The following is an 18,537-nucleotide window of genomic DNA, read 5'->3' as shown; positions in this document are numbered from 1 at the left end:
AAAACATTAAATATATTTTCATAAAGAATTTTGATGGGTTGTCCATAATTAAAAAAACATTTATTGATACACAGACAAAGCATATTTAAGTAGAAATTAATGAAGATAGAGAGAATAAGATTGTGGTCCAGTTGCTTGAGGAAGTGGAGAAATCAAGAACAAACTCACTCACAGAAGACGTTCAGATTCCTCAAATTCAAGAGCAATGGAAACCAAACCAGGGTGGAGGGCCATTTCTTACATCTTAGGTCAAAAAATGTGCATGCATGCCATTGAAATTTGCCATTTTGCTATGATGAAATTGGGCTAACAAGCTTTTTTATGGTGTGATTTGCAGGGACTCAAATAGTTGAGAAAATTGCAACAGTAGGAATGATGGCAAATTTCATGGTGTATTTGATGCAATTCTTCAACTTGGGTCAGGTTGCTGCTGCAAATGTTCTTGGTGCATGGGCAGGAGCTAGCAATTTAATACCAATTATTGGGGGCTGTGTTGCTGATGCCTATCTTGGAAAATTCAAAACCATTGCTATTTCATCATTTGGAACACTTCTGGTAACACATAATAACCTTAACCTTATGTCAATTTAATTTTAATCTCTTCATTGGATGCATATTAGGTATAAACTTGTTGGTACAAACATAAATCAGAAATTTTCTATTGACATTAACACTGTAGCGAAATCAAAGTAGAACAAAGTGATGCAGATCACAGGGGATTTCACCATAGTTGTTCGGATAAAGTGAATTTGAAATCATTCAAGATTCATTCAAAATTAAATTTAATCCTTATATTTTCTAAAAAATGCTTTCAGTCGCCTTATTTTCTAAATGTAGTAAATAAATTTTGTCTCTAATTATAAACTTCCTTTTGACTTTAATCAAGAATGAAATCCAACAAATTTCAAATATAGACTAGTTCTTATCCTAAGGTAATTGACATAAAACACGTTAAAAGTGTTTAGATAAACAACAATAACGTGTTTTTCTTATCAGCAATATACATAATAACCAAAACCATTTCAATAGTCACTCAATCTTTATACATAATACAGATTCAAACACACTCACTCTATGTAGAAATTTTAAAAAAAGCTTAACTATTGGAGTAAAGAACACACGTTTTTATGTTTGTTAGTATTTTTTTTTTTACCTTGTATGATTCTCTGTGTTGGCTTTGGTGGTGATTGGTAGGGAATGGTGATGCTAACACTAACAGCTTGGGTGCCAAAACTTCATCCTCCAAGTTGCAGTTCAACTCATGAGCACTGTGTTCCTCCAACAAGTTCCCAACTTGGGTTCTTGTTTTTAGGCCTTGGGTGGCTGGCTCTGGGCACAGGGGGGATTGGACCATGCACTATTCCCTTTGCCATGGATCAGTTTGACACAACTTGCTCTGAAGGAAGGAAAGGAGTGAACAGCTTCTTCAATTGGTACTACACTTCACTGACAGTGGTGCAGTTGATCGGTCTCACAGCAATAGTTTACCTCCTCAACAAAAGCTGGATCTTGGGTTATGGACTACTGAGTCTTCTCATGTCATTTTCAATTATCATATTTTTTGTTGGAGCTAGTGTTTATGTCTACATTCCAGCAGAAGGAAGCTTGTTTTCTGGTATTGCACAGGTGTTTGTTGCAGCTTATAAGAAGCATCACCTCAAAATTCCACTAAAAGAAGAGGATGGTCTTTACTATGATCCCCCAGCGGATGAAAAAACACCACTCAAGATGCCCTTGACCAATCAACTTAGGTAAGAACAATGTTTTTCTGGTATCCTTGAATTTTTACAATTTATTGCATCTCATCTTAAACATTGATTTTCTCATCAAATTTCTTACTTTATCTTTTAAACTCAACTGCTCATTCATTGGAATCAAATCCTTCCTTTTATAATAGAGAAACAAAACACAAAAATTAAGGATGAGTACACGGTTAACACTTTCTGATAAGTTGTCTAATTTAATATTTATTCATATACAATCATTTCATTGGTATAATAGGTTTCTATTTACTCTGTTTTAAAAAAAATTTAGGAATAATTTACTTATATATCATTTTTGTTAACATGAGTTTTGGTTTAATTTTCCATATTTTTTGTATTTTTCTAATAATACATTTTTTTATGTGATTGCAGACTATTGTTAATTCTATAAGTGAAATGTAAAGTTGAATAGTAATGTTTAATCTGAAAATTTTTATAAAAAAAAATAAAAAAAATCTGTTATTAGTTGAATGTAAACTGTACACATAAACTATCTGTAAAGAAGAAGCTGTTTGATTTATGCTCAGGTGTTTAAACAAAGCAGCCCTAATACGAGACGATGAACTTAACGAAGGAGGTAGTGTGAAAAATCCATGGAGGCTTTGCAGCATTCAGCAAGTGGAAGAAGTGAAGTGTTTGATAAAAATGCTTCCAATCTGGGCTTCTGGTATTCTTTGCTTTATTCCCATAGTGCAACAAGGCACCTTTCCAGTATCGCAGGCCTTGAAAATGGACCGTCACATTGGAGCACACTTCAAACTTCCACCTGCATCCTACAGCGCGGTGTCCCTAATCACCATTTGCATCTTCCTCCCATGCTTCGAGCTCTTTCTGCAGCCAGCATTGGCAAAAGTAACCAAAAAAGAGGAGGGTCTCACGAGCCTTCAGAAGATAGTGATCGGTGATATATTCTCAGTTCTCACAATGGTGAGTGCTGGGTTGGTGGAGGGGCGAAGAAAGGGTGTGGCAAACTCACATGGTGCAGGTGATGGGGTGGCCCCCATGAATGCAATGTGGCTGGTACCACAGTTTGTGTTGTTGGGATTGTGCGAGATGTTTACCCTTGTTGGACACATTCAGTTCTACAGCACCCAGTCACCAGAGAAAATGAAAAGCATTGGAAATTCGTTGCAGTATCTTGTGCTGGCATTTTCAATTTACGTTGGCACGTTGGTGGTGAACGTGGTGCACCAAGTGACTCGAAAGCATGGTGGAATTGATTGGCTCAACGATGACATCAACGCTGGGAGATTGGACTACTATTACTTCCTCATAGCAGGATTTGCTGCAATGAATCTTCTCTACATCTTCTTCTGTGTTAAACGCTACCATTACAAGGTGGTCATTGTCACACCAGAAGTTGAGGACAAACCTTCATTGAACCCTTCAGCTGTGTTGTAATGTAACTATAATTAGTTAGGTCAATGAAATCGAAACTTGAAGTTGAAAATAAAGAAGCAAAATGATGCTTTGACAAATTTCAGAGTTATCTAATGGGTTTAAATATAAATATATATAATAAAAGATAAATTTATAATTAAATGATATGAAAAAAAATATTAAAATAATAATATTAGAGAATATAAAGTGGTTGTATTAGAAATATGAGTAAAAATGTGAGTTGTCAACAGAATGAGCAAATGTAATGCCCATCCAGTATATTTATGCTATTTTATTCAAGGTAACAGACCAAACATTAAGGTTATATTTCGACACATATTTGGCTAGTTATTTCAATACACTTTTGTCTCACTATTACTCACTAAGAATTATTTTGCAAATGTACCTAAATGTTTTTTTTTTGTGTGTCCTAGATATATTTATATCTACTTTTTAAATTGTTTTAAATTTTTTGAATTTATAATATTAAATTATTATTTTTTTAAATAATTTGTTTAGAAGATGAAATTTAATTTTTTATTGTTGATAAAGTTAAGTTAATCAAATGTAACTTATTTAGGTAGTTAAAGTGTTAAAAGTGAATTGAGGTAGCATTAATTTATAATATAGTTAAATAAGAAATTTTAATATTAAAATTATTTAAAGGAAATACTTGAAAATGTTAAGAAAGAAATGAAAAAAATAGGAAAATAATAATTGAGTGAAGAAAATAATATGCATTTAAAAGTAAGTAGAAATGAGTGAAGAAAGAAAATTTGACAAAATTTATAATATTATTAAAATGAAATACAAAATATTTTGGGTATGTATAGAATTGAAAAAAAAATGTAATTTTGCAAATGGACTGTTTTTAATGTAAAAATGTAATGGGTGTATTTAGAAATAAGAAACATGATTAGGAAACTATTGAATAGTGAACTAAAATTAGTGACGAAAAATGTGGACACTATTAAAGACCAACCCAGTGACGATTACTTTTGTATAAAGTGGTGTTTATACGTGTGCGATGGTTCCACCTACCGTCACGGATCTGACCACCACAAAGTATAATGTGACAGTCTATTGCGAACCATTATAGCACACGTCATATAATACCTTGTATAAAGTGACAATTTTAAGTGTGTAATTTATCTAAATTATAAATGTCGTAATTTTTTAATAGGATAAAATAATTTCAGCCTAAATAATGATGGTTATAAGTGCCAATGTATATGCTTATATATTAAATGATGAATGATTTTATATTAGTTACAACTGTCGTAATTCGAATATTAAATATTTTATTTTAATTTAGTAATATTTAATATTTTATGGAATTTTGATTTTATAATATAATTAAACTTCATATTATAATTAAAACTTCATATTCATAACATAATTAAACTTCATAACAAAAATTAATTTCATAATATAATTTAACTTGATAAATACTAATAATTGAATAATATAAACACAAATTTGTAATTAAAAGATGGCTTCATTAATTCATTGAGTGATCAAAGTTGATATATTATGTTAAAGTATTTGAAACTATAAGTGAATCAAAATGATAATTTTAAATTGTCAAAATATCAATTGTTCCATATGTACACATTATAAGACACGTTCTAATTTGTTTTGTTGCCTCCTCTATATCCTATAATATTTTGGTTTGGTGATGAAACACCACTTTCAACATAATGTGCCTGAAATAAATAAAAATATATTTAAAGTTAATTTTAATTTTTTTAAAAATAAATGAAAATAATATTATAATAAAATTATAAGTATACTAATTTATACCTCGTTAATATATGCCTGTACCAAAAATGTTCCAGCATGTCTGGTCTATAAGCAATGTTGGCTAGAAGAGTATGCATTTAGCACCTTGCAGTTGTAAGCTCAATTGCCATCTGCTTCATCTTCGCTTCAACAGGTGAAGTCCCACTAGAGGAAGCATGATTCATACCGCTTCACTTTGTTGTAGATTTCTTGAAAGGAAAGGTATGTCAAGCTCCATATGATAATCTTTTGACTGGACGTGGATGCTTATTTCCAAAAATTTAATCACTTGATTGGAGTATAAAAAGGTTGTTTTACGCTCCTATGCATTAACTAAGAAAGTGAGATTAATCAAAAAACAGTTTTCAATATTTCAAAGAGCTTTTGGATCATCTCAAGTGTGAAATAGCCTAGGATTGGGTCTTGTAATTATGAACTTTAAGCTTTGATTTACCCATGTGTATTCTATTCCCTTCTTCCTTTAACATTGTATTTCTGTGTGTTCTGGTGTGGTGCAGTTTCAGAAGGTGTTTCTAAACTGTGTGGTTTGCTAAAAGTGGTGTGTATTCTTGAAGGGTTCAAGATCATCACTTTTGATTTGTGGTTTGTAATCTAGGTTTGATTACATAGTGAATTCTTAGTGGTTAGCTGAGGACTAGATGTAGCTCTTAGTTAAGATTGGACCAGTATAAACATCTTGTGTGAATCTCTCTATCCCTACACTCATTAAATCTACTGGTATAAATAACCGGTTGTTTCGTGAAAACAATTGGTTAATTTTCTGGAATCAAACTAAAAGCAGTTTTCTATTTGGCTAAACAGATTTTCAATTGATTAATTCTTCATAGCTTTCCACTATACCTTCAATACTTGCGAAAATATTTCAAAAACAATTCACCTCCCTCTTGTTTAAGGCCTCTAATTCTAACAGTTTATGTGTTGTGATTCTGCTACTCCATATGGTGTGTTTAAATTTGTTTAGAACTACTGTTATCATGCTTTGATACACCATTGATTTTGCTGCCTAGTTCTATTGCCACTCACTGGTTTTGGCATTGTTTTTCTGGTTTTCTGCATACACATGTGCATATTTGTGTATGTTTTTTTAAATTTGGTTTATCCTGCTGCTATGTATGATTTGTATATGCACAAATTCAGTTTTGTAGGATCTATCAAATTAAACACTACAACAAAAGCAAACTAGTGATTTGTCAATAGGGGGAGATTGTTGACCAAAGTGCTTTAATGTCTCCAAATCCAAGTGGAAAGCTTGAAGAACTTGCTGTTGGTTGTGTGTGTGTTGTCTAGTAGTCTTTGAAATGTTAATTCACTCTTTAAGATGATCCAAGGTTAATTAAATCTTAATCTTTTTTAAAAGATGTTTTTTCTAAAAGGGTGTGAAACTTTAACCTGTTGAATTGTCGAATCAACTGGTTGTTTGACACTTAGTGGTTTTTAAAATGGCTTGGAAAAGCCTAGCTTTGTTTTGGATTTGTTGTCAAACAGATTCAACTGGTTGTTTCAAAAAATCAACTGGTTGTTTTTTCTGAAAACCTTAACAGAATTTTGTTAAGTGGTTCCAATCTGTTTTAAATGTTTCCAACAACTTCTGGTTTTTGATTTAACTGCTTTATCCATTTGATTGAAGTATAAAAAGGTTGTTTTACGCTCCTATGACAAACTAAGAAAGAGAGATTAATCAAAAATAGTTTTCAAGATTTCAAAGAGCTTTTAGATCTTCTCAAGTGTAGAAAAGGATTGGGTTTTGTACTTCTTAACTTTAAACTTTGATTTATCCAAGTGTATTATATTCCCTTCTTCCTTGAACATTGTATTTTTGTGTGTTATGGTGTGGTGTAGTTTCAGAAAGAGTTTCTGGGAACTATATGGTTTTCCAAAATTGGTGTGTGTTCTTAAGGGGTTCAAGATCATCACTTTTGATGTGTGTTTTGTAATCTAGGTTTGATTACATAGTGAATTTTCAGTGGTTAGTTGAGGACTAGATTTAGCTCTTGGTTAAGAGTGAACCAGTATAAACATCTTGTGTGAATCTCTCTATCTCTACACTCATTAAACTGTTTTAACATTGTTTTTCAAATCTACTGGTATAAACAATCAGTTGTTTCGTGAAAACAACTGATTTATTTTCTGGAATCAAACTTAAAACATTTTTCTATTGGTTGAAAAGTTTTTTAAATTGATTGATTATTCATAGCTTTTCACTCTACATTCAATGCTAGCGAAAGTCTTTCAAAAACAATTCACCCCCTTTTTGTTTAAGGCCTCCAATTTTGACAATAATTGTCACCATTTACATGATGTTTTGTAGTGCTTTGTGTTAGAATGTGTGGCCAAAACAAGAGAGAGGTGAATTGTTTTCACAAAATTTTCGCAAAGATTGGAAGTAGAGTGAAAAGTTCTGAAAAATCAACCAATTGGTTTTCTGTTCAACTGGATAAAATTTCAGTTTTGTAGTTCTTTATAAAAAATCAATCAGTTGTTTTCTCGAAACAACATGTTGTTTATACTAGCAAACAAAGAACAAATATTAAATCAGTGTATAAGATAATAGAGATTCACACAAAGATATTTATACTGGTTCACTCTTAACCAAGAGTTGCATCCAGTCCTCAACTAACCACACTGATAATTCACTATGCAATCAAAACTAGATTATAAAACACACTAAGAATGTTGATCTTGAAACCCTCAAGAACACACAACACTTCTTAGCCAAAACCACACCAAAAATGTTGATCTTAAACCCCTCAAGAACACACAACACTCCTTGGCAACACCTTAGTTTCCATAAACCCTTTCTGAAACTGATTTACATAGATTTACAGTATTCAAAAGAAGGAAATTGAATACACCTGGGCTTTACAAAGAAGTAGTACGTAAGTATAAACAACCCACTTCATATTTCACACACAAGTGATGATCCAAAAGCTTTTGATTCTCTTGAAAATGTTTTTAGCAAACTTTCTTTCTTAGGTTCTTAAAAAGATCATAAAATAGTCTTTATATAGATTCAATGAAGTGGTAAAAACTGTTAGATTGTAAATCAAAATCAGTTGGAAACATTTAAAAACAGTTTGGAACTCTTAACAAAATTATGTTAGAAAAACAATAGATTGTTTCACAAAACAACTGATTGAAATTATTTTTCTCTTAAGGATTTCAAATAAAACAACTTTTTGTTTTATCAAAATAACTGGTTGTTTCAGTTTGACAGAAACGACAAAATAAAGAAAAGCTTTTTCAAAACCTTTTGAAAACCAGTAAGTGTAAAAAAACTAGTTGTTTCAACAATTCAATATGTTGAAAACCTTGCTTTAGCCACATTACCTTTGAGTAACAACTTTTTCAACGGGTTGATTTGAAAAACAACATAATAAAATTTCTCAGCTTTTTAGAAAACATTTATTTTAAAAGAGATAAAGAGGTAAGTGAGTTTGGATCAATATGAGGTGTGAATTAACAAGTAAAAAACTACTAAACGACACACACAAACATAGCAACAGGTTCTTCAAGTCTTCTACATAGGTTGGAAATCACATTCAAATATTGCAGTGACCCTGGTAAGTACTCGTCACTTTCTTACATGTAATTCATTTTACTTTTACAATATATAGTGTCTCTAATTGTACATCATTATTAGGAGTGTAAATATCGTTGTCCTCCTAAATTTGATGAACTCTTTATGGCCACTCACACACAAGAAGGGTGCTTGGGTTGATACTCATGTTCATGAAACTTATGTAAGTTATTGCTCTAAATTTTTTAAAATTTATTTATATTTTTAATGTAATTTCCTAAAATATCAATCTCTTAATGAATGTGTAGGAAAACTACTATGAGCACTTGAAGACCCTTCAAGCACAGAGTTCTTAGGGCTCAAACCCTAAACCCTTCAAGCACAAAGTTCTTAGGCTTGAAATGAAGTTGTTAGAGGGAAGAGAAGCATTATGACCTCTCCAGGTTCACAATAAGTGTCATAATTCAGTAATATTTCATAAAAAAAAGATAGGCATTTATAGACTTTAAGTGATAAAATAATTATAATTCAACCTCTAATTTAGGAATTTTAACCTTTTTATATATTTTTGGATTATGGGATGAATAAGAATGATTTATTCCCATCTTTATGTTAATTTCAGGAATTTAAGAAGAGATAAAACATATAAATATATTATGAATAAAGATGTCACTTAGCCCAAGCCCAATAAGGTTAAATACAAGGCATGAGGCATAACCCTAGATGATTGAGATCATTAGGAGGAACCAAAGGAAGGAAACCGTAAAGGAGAAAGGCGTCAAGAAGATACTCTCTGGTGTGAAGAGATGGAGGCTTGCAAGATTTGCTTTCATCGCCTCATTGAACAAAGGAGTTGGAATCTCCTTGAAAATTTATTATTGATCATATCCTCCAATTCCCATTTAAAGAGGGCCTCTACATAGAATCATTAGGTTGGCATCGTCTATCTGAGCTGCAATTGTGTTCGTGCCTCTATAGGTGTGTGGAGGGTGTCAAGAGTCCTAAGGTGTGCATCCTAAGAGGTAGGGATCAGTTGAGACTCTGCAACCTATTAGACTCAATCTTGTGCATTCTGTTCGAATCAATGAATTTTTCGATCTTGTTCTTGCATGGTGAGTTTCTCATGTATAACCTATAACTCGTTCCGATTTGGACTTAGTTCGACCCGATGTTGCTCCTTCAAAAACTCCAAGTGCTTATCAAACTTGCTCTGCATTCCATCTATAACATTCTGAAGTTTTTCCTCATTTTTTGGAAGAAGAACCTCAATCTGTAGCGTCAAGGTTGTGTTCGCTAGTGGATTATTCTCAAGGATAGTTGATGAAGAGGTGACAATTTTGCTTTTAGTTAATACTATACAACTAGTGCTCTAGGAAAAGTTTTACCCAATCCATGACTTACATTAAATGTTCTTAGCAAAAAAAAATATTATCATCTCAACGTGGATGAAGGTGGTCTGTCTTGCAAACCAAGTTATGACTCCAATATAAGATTGTCAAATTTGCCAAAGACGACAAGATGTTCAAGTCAGTAAAAGTATATAAGTTATAAGAATATAATTAAGTATTCCATGTTTGATTGATATATTCATACAACTATTTTGATTTACAGTGAGATTTATTTAAAATAAATCAAAAATACATTTGATTATGAAATATATGATTTCATCAATTATTATTATATAAATATTTAAATTATATAGTTCATCTTTTTAATTAAATTATGTTAAATAGGAGATTATCAAGTTCGTCACAGATGACAAGATGCTCAACTCGGTTATATAGAAAATTATAAATATATAAGTGAGTACTCTATTTTTAATTGATATATATTCATATAATTTTTTTTAATTTAAACTGAGGTACTCAATAAATATTCAAAATAAATAAAAAATATATTTGATTGTGAAATATATAATTTCATCATTTATTATTATATAAATATCTAAATTATATTGTGATATACTTAATTTAATTTGATTTGATTTTATATTGCGTGTCTTCATATTTCTTGCAGGTAGTTACACTATCTTTATTCTTCCCTCAAAGTAAAAGACCATTAAACATAGAGACTACACAATTTTATTTAAATCACAGCCATTAAAATAATTAATTTTAGATTTAAAGAGAAAAGAACGTCAATCTTATCCGAAATTAAAAAGATAAAGCATATTTAAACTTATTTTTCATTTTCATTCTGGTACTTATCTTTTATCTTTTAAAAGAAGAAAAAAGATCACATTACTTTTTTTTTAAACAGAACTAATAAACTGTAAAAAAAAAACGTGAAGGAAAATTACCAGGGAGGGTACTTCCTTTGCACCTGAGGCGTACACGTGGATCCATTTTCTTTTTGTTTTCTTGCATGCATGATTCAGAAGCACTGTAAAATAAAAATAACAAACTAAAGAGAAATGAAAGTTAGTTTTGAACCCCACCACTGTATAAAAGGACCCCACCCCTCTCTCACGAACTCACACTCACCGCCAGCATTAGATAGATTCTGGATTTTCAGCCTCTTTCCACCAAAAGCGATCAAAGAACTCGTTCTCTTGTGTTGCGTGGCACACCAAAGTTCACTACTCTTCAAGTCATGATGAAGTCTCTCACCAGTTCTTGTTCTGAGTCCATCCTCCACTCTCTAGGATCTTTCTCTCCCAGAGTTGCCATTCGGGTTTCTGATAGACCCGAATTCTTCTTCTCTCCGCGTTCGAGGAACGGCAACAAGGGTTGCAACGCATGCCTCCTCAAACTTGTTCCGGTCAAGGCTATTTTTCCAGTTCATGCAGTGCCATCGAAAGACCAGGTCTTTTTTCCTTCTGTGATTCCTTTGCAGCTTTGGTTTTCTTTCTTTGAGTTATCGTGTTCATGGCTCTTGTTTTTTGGGAACATGGTTCCTTTGGGGTGGGGGAGATTCTATTGGGTTCCCCAAAATATGCTTCTTTTTCTTTTCTTGCTTCTTTCTCCTTTCTTGCTTCTTTTTCTTTTCTTGCTGTTTTCTTTTCTTGAATATTCTTTAACATGTAGTTCACAAACTAAAAGGTTGAGTTTGTCTAGTTTTATCCCACCTTTTGGTTTCTTTTTATAATCTTTAAGTATTCTTCCTTTTCTATGAGTATGTGCAGATCCAAAACTTGCTGCTGACCATTTCTTTTTTACTTCTATACTTCTTGGTTCTGCTTCCATTGTCACTTTTTTTTGTGCCTTTTTTTTAGGAATGATTGTTTATTGCAATGTTTGACGCTTCAACATCGATTCTGTTTGTTTCCTATTTTCTTTACCATTTCCCACCTAACCCACCTTTTGCTTTAATTGCATTTAGTTTTTAAAGATTCACTGTCTTTGTACCTGTGCATGAATGAAGATTCTTTTCTGATTAGTTCCCGTTTAAAGTTTTCTCTATTTCTCTGTTGTTACTGGTGAAGCCTCTTTACTGTGTGTAGATTTTTTTTTTCCCGTGAATGAATGTAATTCAAAGAGCATATGAGCCAAACTAAGAACAAGTAGTTTCTTAGGTACTTTTAGTACAATTTCCTATCCGATTTGAAGGGTAATAAACGTTTCCGTTAAAAATTACCATAAGATTACCAAGCCAAAACTACAATTCCAATTAGAGAACAATACTAATAATATCAAAAGAACTGCATCTAATTTTGTTTCCAAACTTTAGGCTTCTTTATGTGGGGAAATTTGTTAAGAAATGTTGTCTGGTTGTTGGACATACATTAAATAAATTGAGAACATATTTTATTAGACTGTCTTGACCTGGATGAAATGTTGCAGGTGGACTCGGAAAATGCAGAACCTGAAGCTGAAAAAACTGAACAAACAAGTACGTTCTAATGGCCTTTTAGATTTGTGTACTATATCCTGTGGAATTCAAAATCCAAACATTGTAATTTGTTTTGCTTGCAGATGAATCGAAGTTTGTTCATGTAACATTTAAGTTTCAAAAGAATTGTGACTTCGGAGAACAGTTTCTTTTAGTTGGAGGTGATCCTATGTTTGGTTCATGGAATCCTTTAGAAGCATTACCGATGACATGGTCTGAAGGAGATGTATGGAGTGTTGAGATGGTGAGTAAAATCTGATCAAAATTTGAAAATATTTTCTGAAAGAGAACTCAAGAAATGTTGTTTATGCTTTCCCTTGTGTAATCAGGATATACCTGTTGGAAACTCAATCCAGTACAAGTTCATATTGAAAGGAAAAGAAGGTGATAATTTTTGGCAGCCAGGACCAGATAGATTCATCCACATTTGTGAAACTATGGAGAGAATAACTGTTTCTGAAGATTGGGAGAATGCAGATCTTCAGAAAATATCAGAGGATGCTCCCCTTGCTGAACCAGATAAGGAACCCCAAATTGACTCAGAAGTGGATTCCAATGCATCTGAAATAAAGGCTGTTAAAGCTACCCAAAGTCAAGAGACACCATTTGCTGAACCAGTCACTAATAATAGTAGTTCTTCCTGGAATGGTCCTTTGGTTATTGTTGCAGAGAATATAATTTCCTCCGAGGATGTCATAAGGCATATAAGAAGAAAATGGAATGAAAAGAAGATTCGTCAAGGGAGTGAAGAATCAGCTAACAGTACAGTACATGATCTTGGAAACAATGGAAGTGCTGAATCACTCAAGAATCAGGAAAGCAGCTTACTTGATTTTCAAAATGGTCTTGTTCTTGTACCTGGCTTAATGCAACCACCAACTGAGCCAACTAACGAGGCAAGCCAAGGTGAAGTTGAAGAAAAGACTAGCATGGACATTTCAGTTGAAGCTTCTGAAAGTGATGAGGATCAGAATCCTCCCGAGGTAAATGCTTGATGAGTGTGATTACCTTAAACTTTTCCGTACTTTAGTTGTCCACAACTACCTTTGGCAGAGGATTGCATGATTCTGTTTCTTTTGAAGAACAAGTAGTTTGGAGCTTGGGAATTGTAGTCCTTGTGGATATGTGATTAGATAATAAACGGAATTGTCCTATTCTTTTTGTATCATCATCAATCTTTTATCAATAAAGTGAATTCTATCCTTCACCATGGGGCATCAGCTTCTTTCTTCTTTCTCATATACACAATGAATGCATTTATGGCCAAATAATGTTTTCCATTTAATTATCATCATTAATTAAAGCAATCTTAACAATTGACAGAGTGTTCTCACAATATATGGTAAAAATGGAAGAGCCAAGCTATTCTCTTTGAAAGAGTTTTTGGATGTTTGAATAAAGAGAAAGCCATAATAACCAAATTTATTCAGACTATGGAATTCTTGAACCGGTTAGATCTAGACTAATCAAGCATATCCTCTAGCATTTCCATAAGATTATGATTATATTCACAATATTATAATACAAGTTTCCAATTGTTCAGTTCGCTTTAATCTTACATTTCATATGCTTAAACTGTAATTGTTCAGTTGAGTATGGAGCAAGAAACTGATGTGCCAGAGCTAGATGAACACGATTTGTCCCCAGATACAGATACAGATAGAGAAGAGAGGCCAAAGTATGAAGCCGATGATGGCACTCCCTTGCAAAATCACATAAAATGGGGCAAAGAAAGGGTAAAGAAGTTTCTAGCAGAACTAGGATTCCTTGGAGGGTCAAAGATGGATGGGGACTCATGATGTCATGTGATGTGATGATGATTGTTCATGTGATGATGATTGTTGTGTGTATACAATGCTGTCATATACACTTTAGATTGTAGTATTCTTTCAATTTTGGCCACTTCTGTGATCTGTGTAGTACTAGCTAGTAGGAGTATTACTAAAATCAAATATGAAGGTTTTTTAGATCTGATTAATTAATTACTGGTGGAAATAGTTTACCAATGCATTTATCATAATTTGAACTTAATTTTAATGCGATTTTAGTAAAGAAATTATAATAAGACTATAAAAAGGGAATAGACAATACAAAACAAATAAAAAGTGCTTTGTAAATTTAAATAGTGTGTCGTGATTTGTGTGAAGTTGGCAGCGTACGACAGAGGGAGTCATAACTTTAGGTGTATATTGTGACATGTTTGGAAGCAGTGTCAGGGATGAGTAAATTTTGGATTAAGATTCTCTCCACACAGTTTTTTTATTAATCTGCAAGAATTCCACCATTAATATTTATTGAAGTTGAATATAATATTGATGAAAGTTTGTAAATAAATTTAAATTAGTCAGGTCATTAAACTATCAAATCACGCTAAAATAGTTCATTTTAGGCCAATTTTGCAAGGGCTTGTTTGGCATGTAAGGGCTATGAATTTTCTTACTTTTGCAACTGTATTTTTCCTTGTTTTTAAGGGCTACTTCCCTAGGATATGAAGAGCAGGGCATCTATAAATAAGACCCCTTATACACTCACCTTTTAAAAGAATGAAAATTACATTACTTAAATGCTTTCATCTTGTTTTAATCTTCTCCTCATTCTCTTAAAGAAATCTTTCTCATAAGAGAAAAATCTAAGCTTGAGAGATCACTTTATGAAATTTATTAAGAACAATATCAATTTAACAACCTAATTATCATCATCCTCTAAAATAAACCTATTAAGCGAAAGTAGAAATTATATCATTATGAAAACCTATAATACATACGAGTTCACCTAGAATGTTACATTTGTAAGATATGATAAAAGTAATATAAATATACGGTGATCTCAGTACATAAACTATTCATTAATTACGTCTTCATAACCCTATTTATTGTAAAAGTAACTTAAACTGTTGGAGTGTCTTTACATACACCTCCATTCGTAATTATGGCTCAAGACATACCAAAGAAAATTGTGCTAAAAGCATTATAGTGAAAGCCAAAATGTATTTAGAGGTAGAAGTTCTAGAGTGTGAGGTCTTACAAAAGTAATTTCGGTTTTGTGAAGAACAAAATTACAATTTCTTTTATTTTTCTTGTTTTAGTAGTTATAGAGAAACTCCATCCATAAATATTGAAATAATTTCAAAATTTGAAAAGAAAAAGAACGAAAAACCATACAATGCAAAGAAAACACTGAAATTTTGGACACGTGGTATAAATATTATTTTATGTTTTCAGCTCCACAATACTTCCAACACGTCACTACTAGAACGCTTATTTATTTCTTTCCAACTATTTTTACTCCAAATTAACCCTGTCATCCAACAGAAAGTCAAAACGTCTCTTCAGTTCCTCCACACTTAAAACACCGTGTTCTAATTCCTCACGCCACCTCGCCGTCGCCGGATACCGAAACCAGAACATCGCCGATAAATTGCCATGTCATCATCTTTTGGGAGCTCCGGCCAGACGCTCGATGAGGACGGCGCGTTCACCGGCAACTCGTTCTCCAATTTCGACGGCAGCTCGTCTCCGATTTTTGGTGGCGCGTCACCCAACGATGGAGATGACTTCTCTGCTCAGACGGCGCCGGATACTATGTCTCCGACGCCGATCTACTCTGCTGCCGGGGGATTCGTCACGTTCTCGCCGGAGCTTGACAGAGATGGTGTTGACGGAGGTTTCGGAAATTCCGATGGCCCGATCTTGCCGCCTCCGACAGATATGGCGGTGGAGGAAGGGTTTGCTTTGAGAGAGTGGCGAAGGTAGGAGCGTTGAGTTCACTATTTACTTCTTTGCTTTTCAGGTTGTGATTATGATAATGACGATGATGATGCAGGAAGAACGCGATTCAATTGGAGGAGAAGGAGAAGAAAGAGAAAGAGATGCGGTCGCAGATAATAGAAGAAGCGGGAGAGTACAAAGTTGAGTTCTACAGAAAGCGTGAGGTTAATGTTGAGAACAATAAGGCTTCTAACAGGGAAAGAGAAAAGGTAAATTTTGTGCTGCATATTTGTTCTATAGGTGCTTATTTTTGCTTCGGAAATTCGATCAAGCTGAAGTTCACTTCTGTGATTGAGTCCTATGAAAATTTCAAGGACAACCACTGTGATAATTGAATAGGCCACCTAGCTCTGCACTATCAATATTAGAAAACGTACACTTTTGACAAGGGGAAGTGAAGAAGTTTTAGTCTTGATTTAAGAGAATGGGCCACGAAGGATTATTCAAGTGGAAGAATTAAATGTCAAAGCTAGTCCATATTAATTTGAAAGTTGAAATTTGACTGTGTAGACTGAACTAGGAGCAATCTGAAGGGAAAAGATTTTGAAGTCAAAAGAAGAAGATTTTTTCTTAAACATGTATTGATTGTGTTAAATTATAGCATAAGCAACTTAATGTTTATTAATAATGAGAAATATGTGATAGTTCCATGTATGAGGAATATTATTGTGTTCTTCAGTCAAGGAGAATATAAATGCAAATATCTTTTGTAGTAAAGCATATATTTCAGAGAGTTGATAATGTATTAAACCTGATAAGTCTAAGTACCATTTTTCATGCTGATCTGGTGTTTTCCTTCTTTTCCTAATATACCAATATATACCAATTTACCATTATATAAAGCAATAACTATATTTGAAAATTTATTTTGTGATCATCTAAGCTGGTGTGCTGATATATTAATCATGTATTATCGCAGCTATTTTTGGCGGGTCGGGAGAACTTCCATGGTGAAGCTGACAAAAACTATTGGAAGGCAATTGGTGAACTAATTCCACATGAAGTGCCTGCAATAGAGAAGAGAGGGAAAAAGGACAAAGAGAAGAAGCCTTCCATTGTTGTGATCCAGGGTCCAAAACCAGGGAAGCCAACTGATCTTTCAAGAATGCGCCAAATATTGTTGAAGCTCAAGCATAATCTGCCTCCACATATGAAGCCCAAACCTCCACCATCTTCAGAAACCAAAAGGGACCCGAAAACTGGACCTGCTGATGGAGCTAGTACAGGTTCTAATCCACCCAAGGTTGTGCCTGTTGCAACTCCTGAGGCTGTTGCTGCAGCTTGAGGTTGGTGCTATTTGCTGAATCTGCATGTGAAAAGTTAGTGTCAAATTTGTAATGGGTTAAGTCTGTGAGCGTCTTAGTCTAGTGCTGCTCTAGCATTATTTATCTAGAAAATTACCTGCATTGGTTTCGGTTGCTTAGTATATATTGGGATATTCTCCTTAGAATTCATGTTAATACGAATTGCTTTGTCCATGAATTTTGCAGTCTTCAGATATGTTGTGATGATTGGGACCACATTTCTTTTAATCCAAAAGCAAATTTTCTTTAGCATCTTTATTTGGCGAGTTTTAATTTTTGTGGGTATAAACGATAATACCTTGATGATAATGCATAGTTATCTGCTTTTGTAGAAGTAACCTGATGCAATTATTTGAAAATGAATTATAAGAAATACCTGCATAAAAATAAAATAAAAATGAATGACAAATACTTACTAATGGATTAAAATATGAAAATAAATTATATGGTACAAATATTAAAAAAATTTACTCAGAAAGTAATTATATAACACAGTCAATATTAAATGAGTCATAATTATTCGAAAATGAGTAAAAACTCAAATAAATTATGACACAACTATTAAAAATTGACTAACAACTACTCCAAAATGAATTGTATTACTCAATCACTCAAGTAATAATTGAGTCATAATTTGAAAATAGATTATATGATTTAATCACTTGAAAATCATTGGTGATAAAAAATAAGTTCCTTGATGGAGCCACTGGTAATTTACTTGTAAATGAGTCATTTGATAATATAATTACTTTTAAGTAAGTTGTTAACCATACAAAAGATAAAGCTCAATCACTTGGTTACCTTCTTATTTATTTTTAATAATATTAATCATAACAACTCTTTTTATAAGATGATTATTTTATGGTTGCTAGTATCCTTTATCCTAGAAAAGAGAGTTTGTAGAATTTGTATATTAACATTTCCATCATTGAGATTATCTTTAAACTATATTTGTTCTTCTACATTAATTTATGCTCTTATTATTCTTTGTTAATTGAAGTGTTGAAGTGTTATTCACATGTGAATCTCATTTTACTCACTCATATTTCATTGAAAGATATTTTTCTTTATGGGATCACAACTCGTTTTACAAACCTTTAAGTGTTCCACTTCAGTAAAATAAGATGAAATTCTACTTAAAAACATTTGGTGTCAAATAAGAGGTATTAGTA

At 32.8% G+C, this 18,537-nt stretch overlaps 3 protein-coding genes across 3 annotated transcripts; all 3 read left to right on the top strand.

The window, feature by feature from the left end:
• Positions 1-89: 89 nt before the first annotated feature.
• On the top strand, positions 90-3,252 carry LOC137819533 (protein NRT1/ PTR FAMILY 2.13-like). The gene is made up of 4 exons (XM_068623411.1): positions 90-248; positions 338-555; positions 1,195-1,751; positions 2,291-3,252. Exons 1-4 carry the CDS (start codon positions 206-208, stop codon positions 3,162-3,164), a joined length of 1,692 nt encoding a protein of 563 aa, XP_068479512.1. The 5' UTR covers positions 90-205; the 3' UTR covers positions 3,165-3,252.
• A 7,672-nt stretch (positions 3,253-10,924) lies between these two features.
• Positions 10,925-14,276, top strand: LOC137818963 (uncharacterized). Its single transcript, XM_068622632.1, has 5 exons — positions 10,925-11,268; positions 12,246-12,294; positions 12,378-12,538; positions 12,624-13,277; positions 13,884-14,276. Exons 1-5 carry the CDS (start codon positions 11,056-11,058, stop codon positions 14,091-14,093), a joined length of 1,287 nt encoding a protein of 428 aa, XP_068478733.1. The 5' UTR covers positions 10,925-11,055; the 3' UTR covers positions 14,094-14,276.
• Positions 14,277-15,229: 953 nt separating this feature from the next.
• LOC137818220 (clathrin light chain 2-like) lies at positions 15,230-17,617 on the top strand. Its single transcript, XM_068621510.1, has 3 exons — positions 15,230-16,042; positions 16,117-16,270; positions 16,981-17,617. Exons 1-3 carry the CDS (start codon positions 15,717-15,719, stop codon positions 17,344-17,346), a joined length of 846 nt encoding a protein of 281 aa, XP_068477611.1. The 5' UTR covers positions 15,230-15,716; the 3' UTR covers positions 17,347-17,617.
• Positions 17,618-18,537: the final 920 nt, after the last annotated feature.

The sequence above is a fragment of the Phaseolus vulgaris genome, chromosome 10, assembly GCF_000499845.2.
Source record: "Phaseolus vulgaris cultivar G19833 chromosome 10, P. vulgaris v2.0, whole genome shotgun sequence".
NCBI lineage: Eukaryota > Viridiplantae > Streptophyta > Magnoliopsida > Fabales > Fabaceae > Phaseolus > Phaseolus vulgaris.
Note: the sequence above shows the minus strand (reverse complement) of the source record. Positions and strands in the feature narration are given on the sequence as shown.

Bases quoted from the DNA above. Each gene is read 5' to 3' on its own strand.
- LOC137819533 (XM_068623411.1), top strand. From the start codon at position 206: ATGGAAACCAAACCAGGGTGGAGGGCCATTTCTTACATCTTAG. The intron at 249-337 runs GTCAAAAAATGT...TGTGATTTGCAG, and splicing joins GGCCATTTCTTACATCTTAG to GGACTCAAATAGTTGAGAAA. The intron at 1,752-2,290 runs GTAAGAACAATG...ATTTATGCTCAG, and splicing joins CCCTTGACCAATCAACTTAG to GTGTTTAAACAAAGCAGCCC.
- LOC137818220 (XM_068621510.1), top strand. From the start codon at position 15,717: ATGTCATCATCTTTTGGGAGCTCCGGCCAGACGCTCGATGAGGACGGC. The intron at 16,043-16,116 runs GTAGGAGCGTTG...ATGATGATGCAG, and splicing joins GCTTTGAGAGAGTGGCGAAG to GAAGAACGCGATTCAATTGG. The intron at 16,271-16,980 runs GTAAATTTTGTG...GTATTATCGCAG, and splicing joins CTAACAGGGAAAGAGAAAAG to CTATTTTTGGCGGGTCGGGA.
- LOC137818963 (XM_068622632.1), top strand. From the start codon at position 11,056: ATGATGAAGTCTCTCACCAGTTCTTGTTCTGAGTCCATCCTCCACTCT. The intron at 12,295-12,377 runs GTACGTTCTAAT...TTTTGCTTGCAG, and splicing joins TGAAAAAACTGAACAAACAA to ATGAATCGAAGTTTGTTCAT. The intron at 13,278-13,883 runs GTAAATGCTTGA...GTAATTGTTCAG, and splicing joins AGGATCAGAATCCTCCCGAG to TTGAGTATGGAGCAAGAAAC.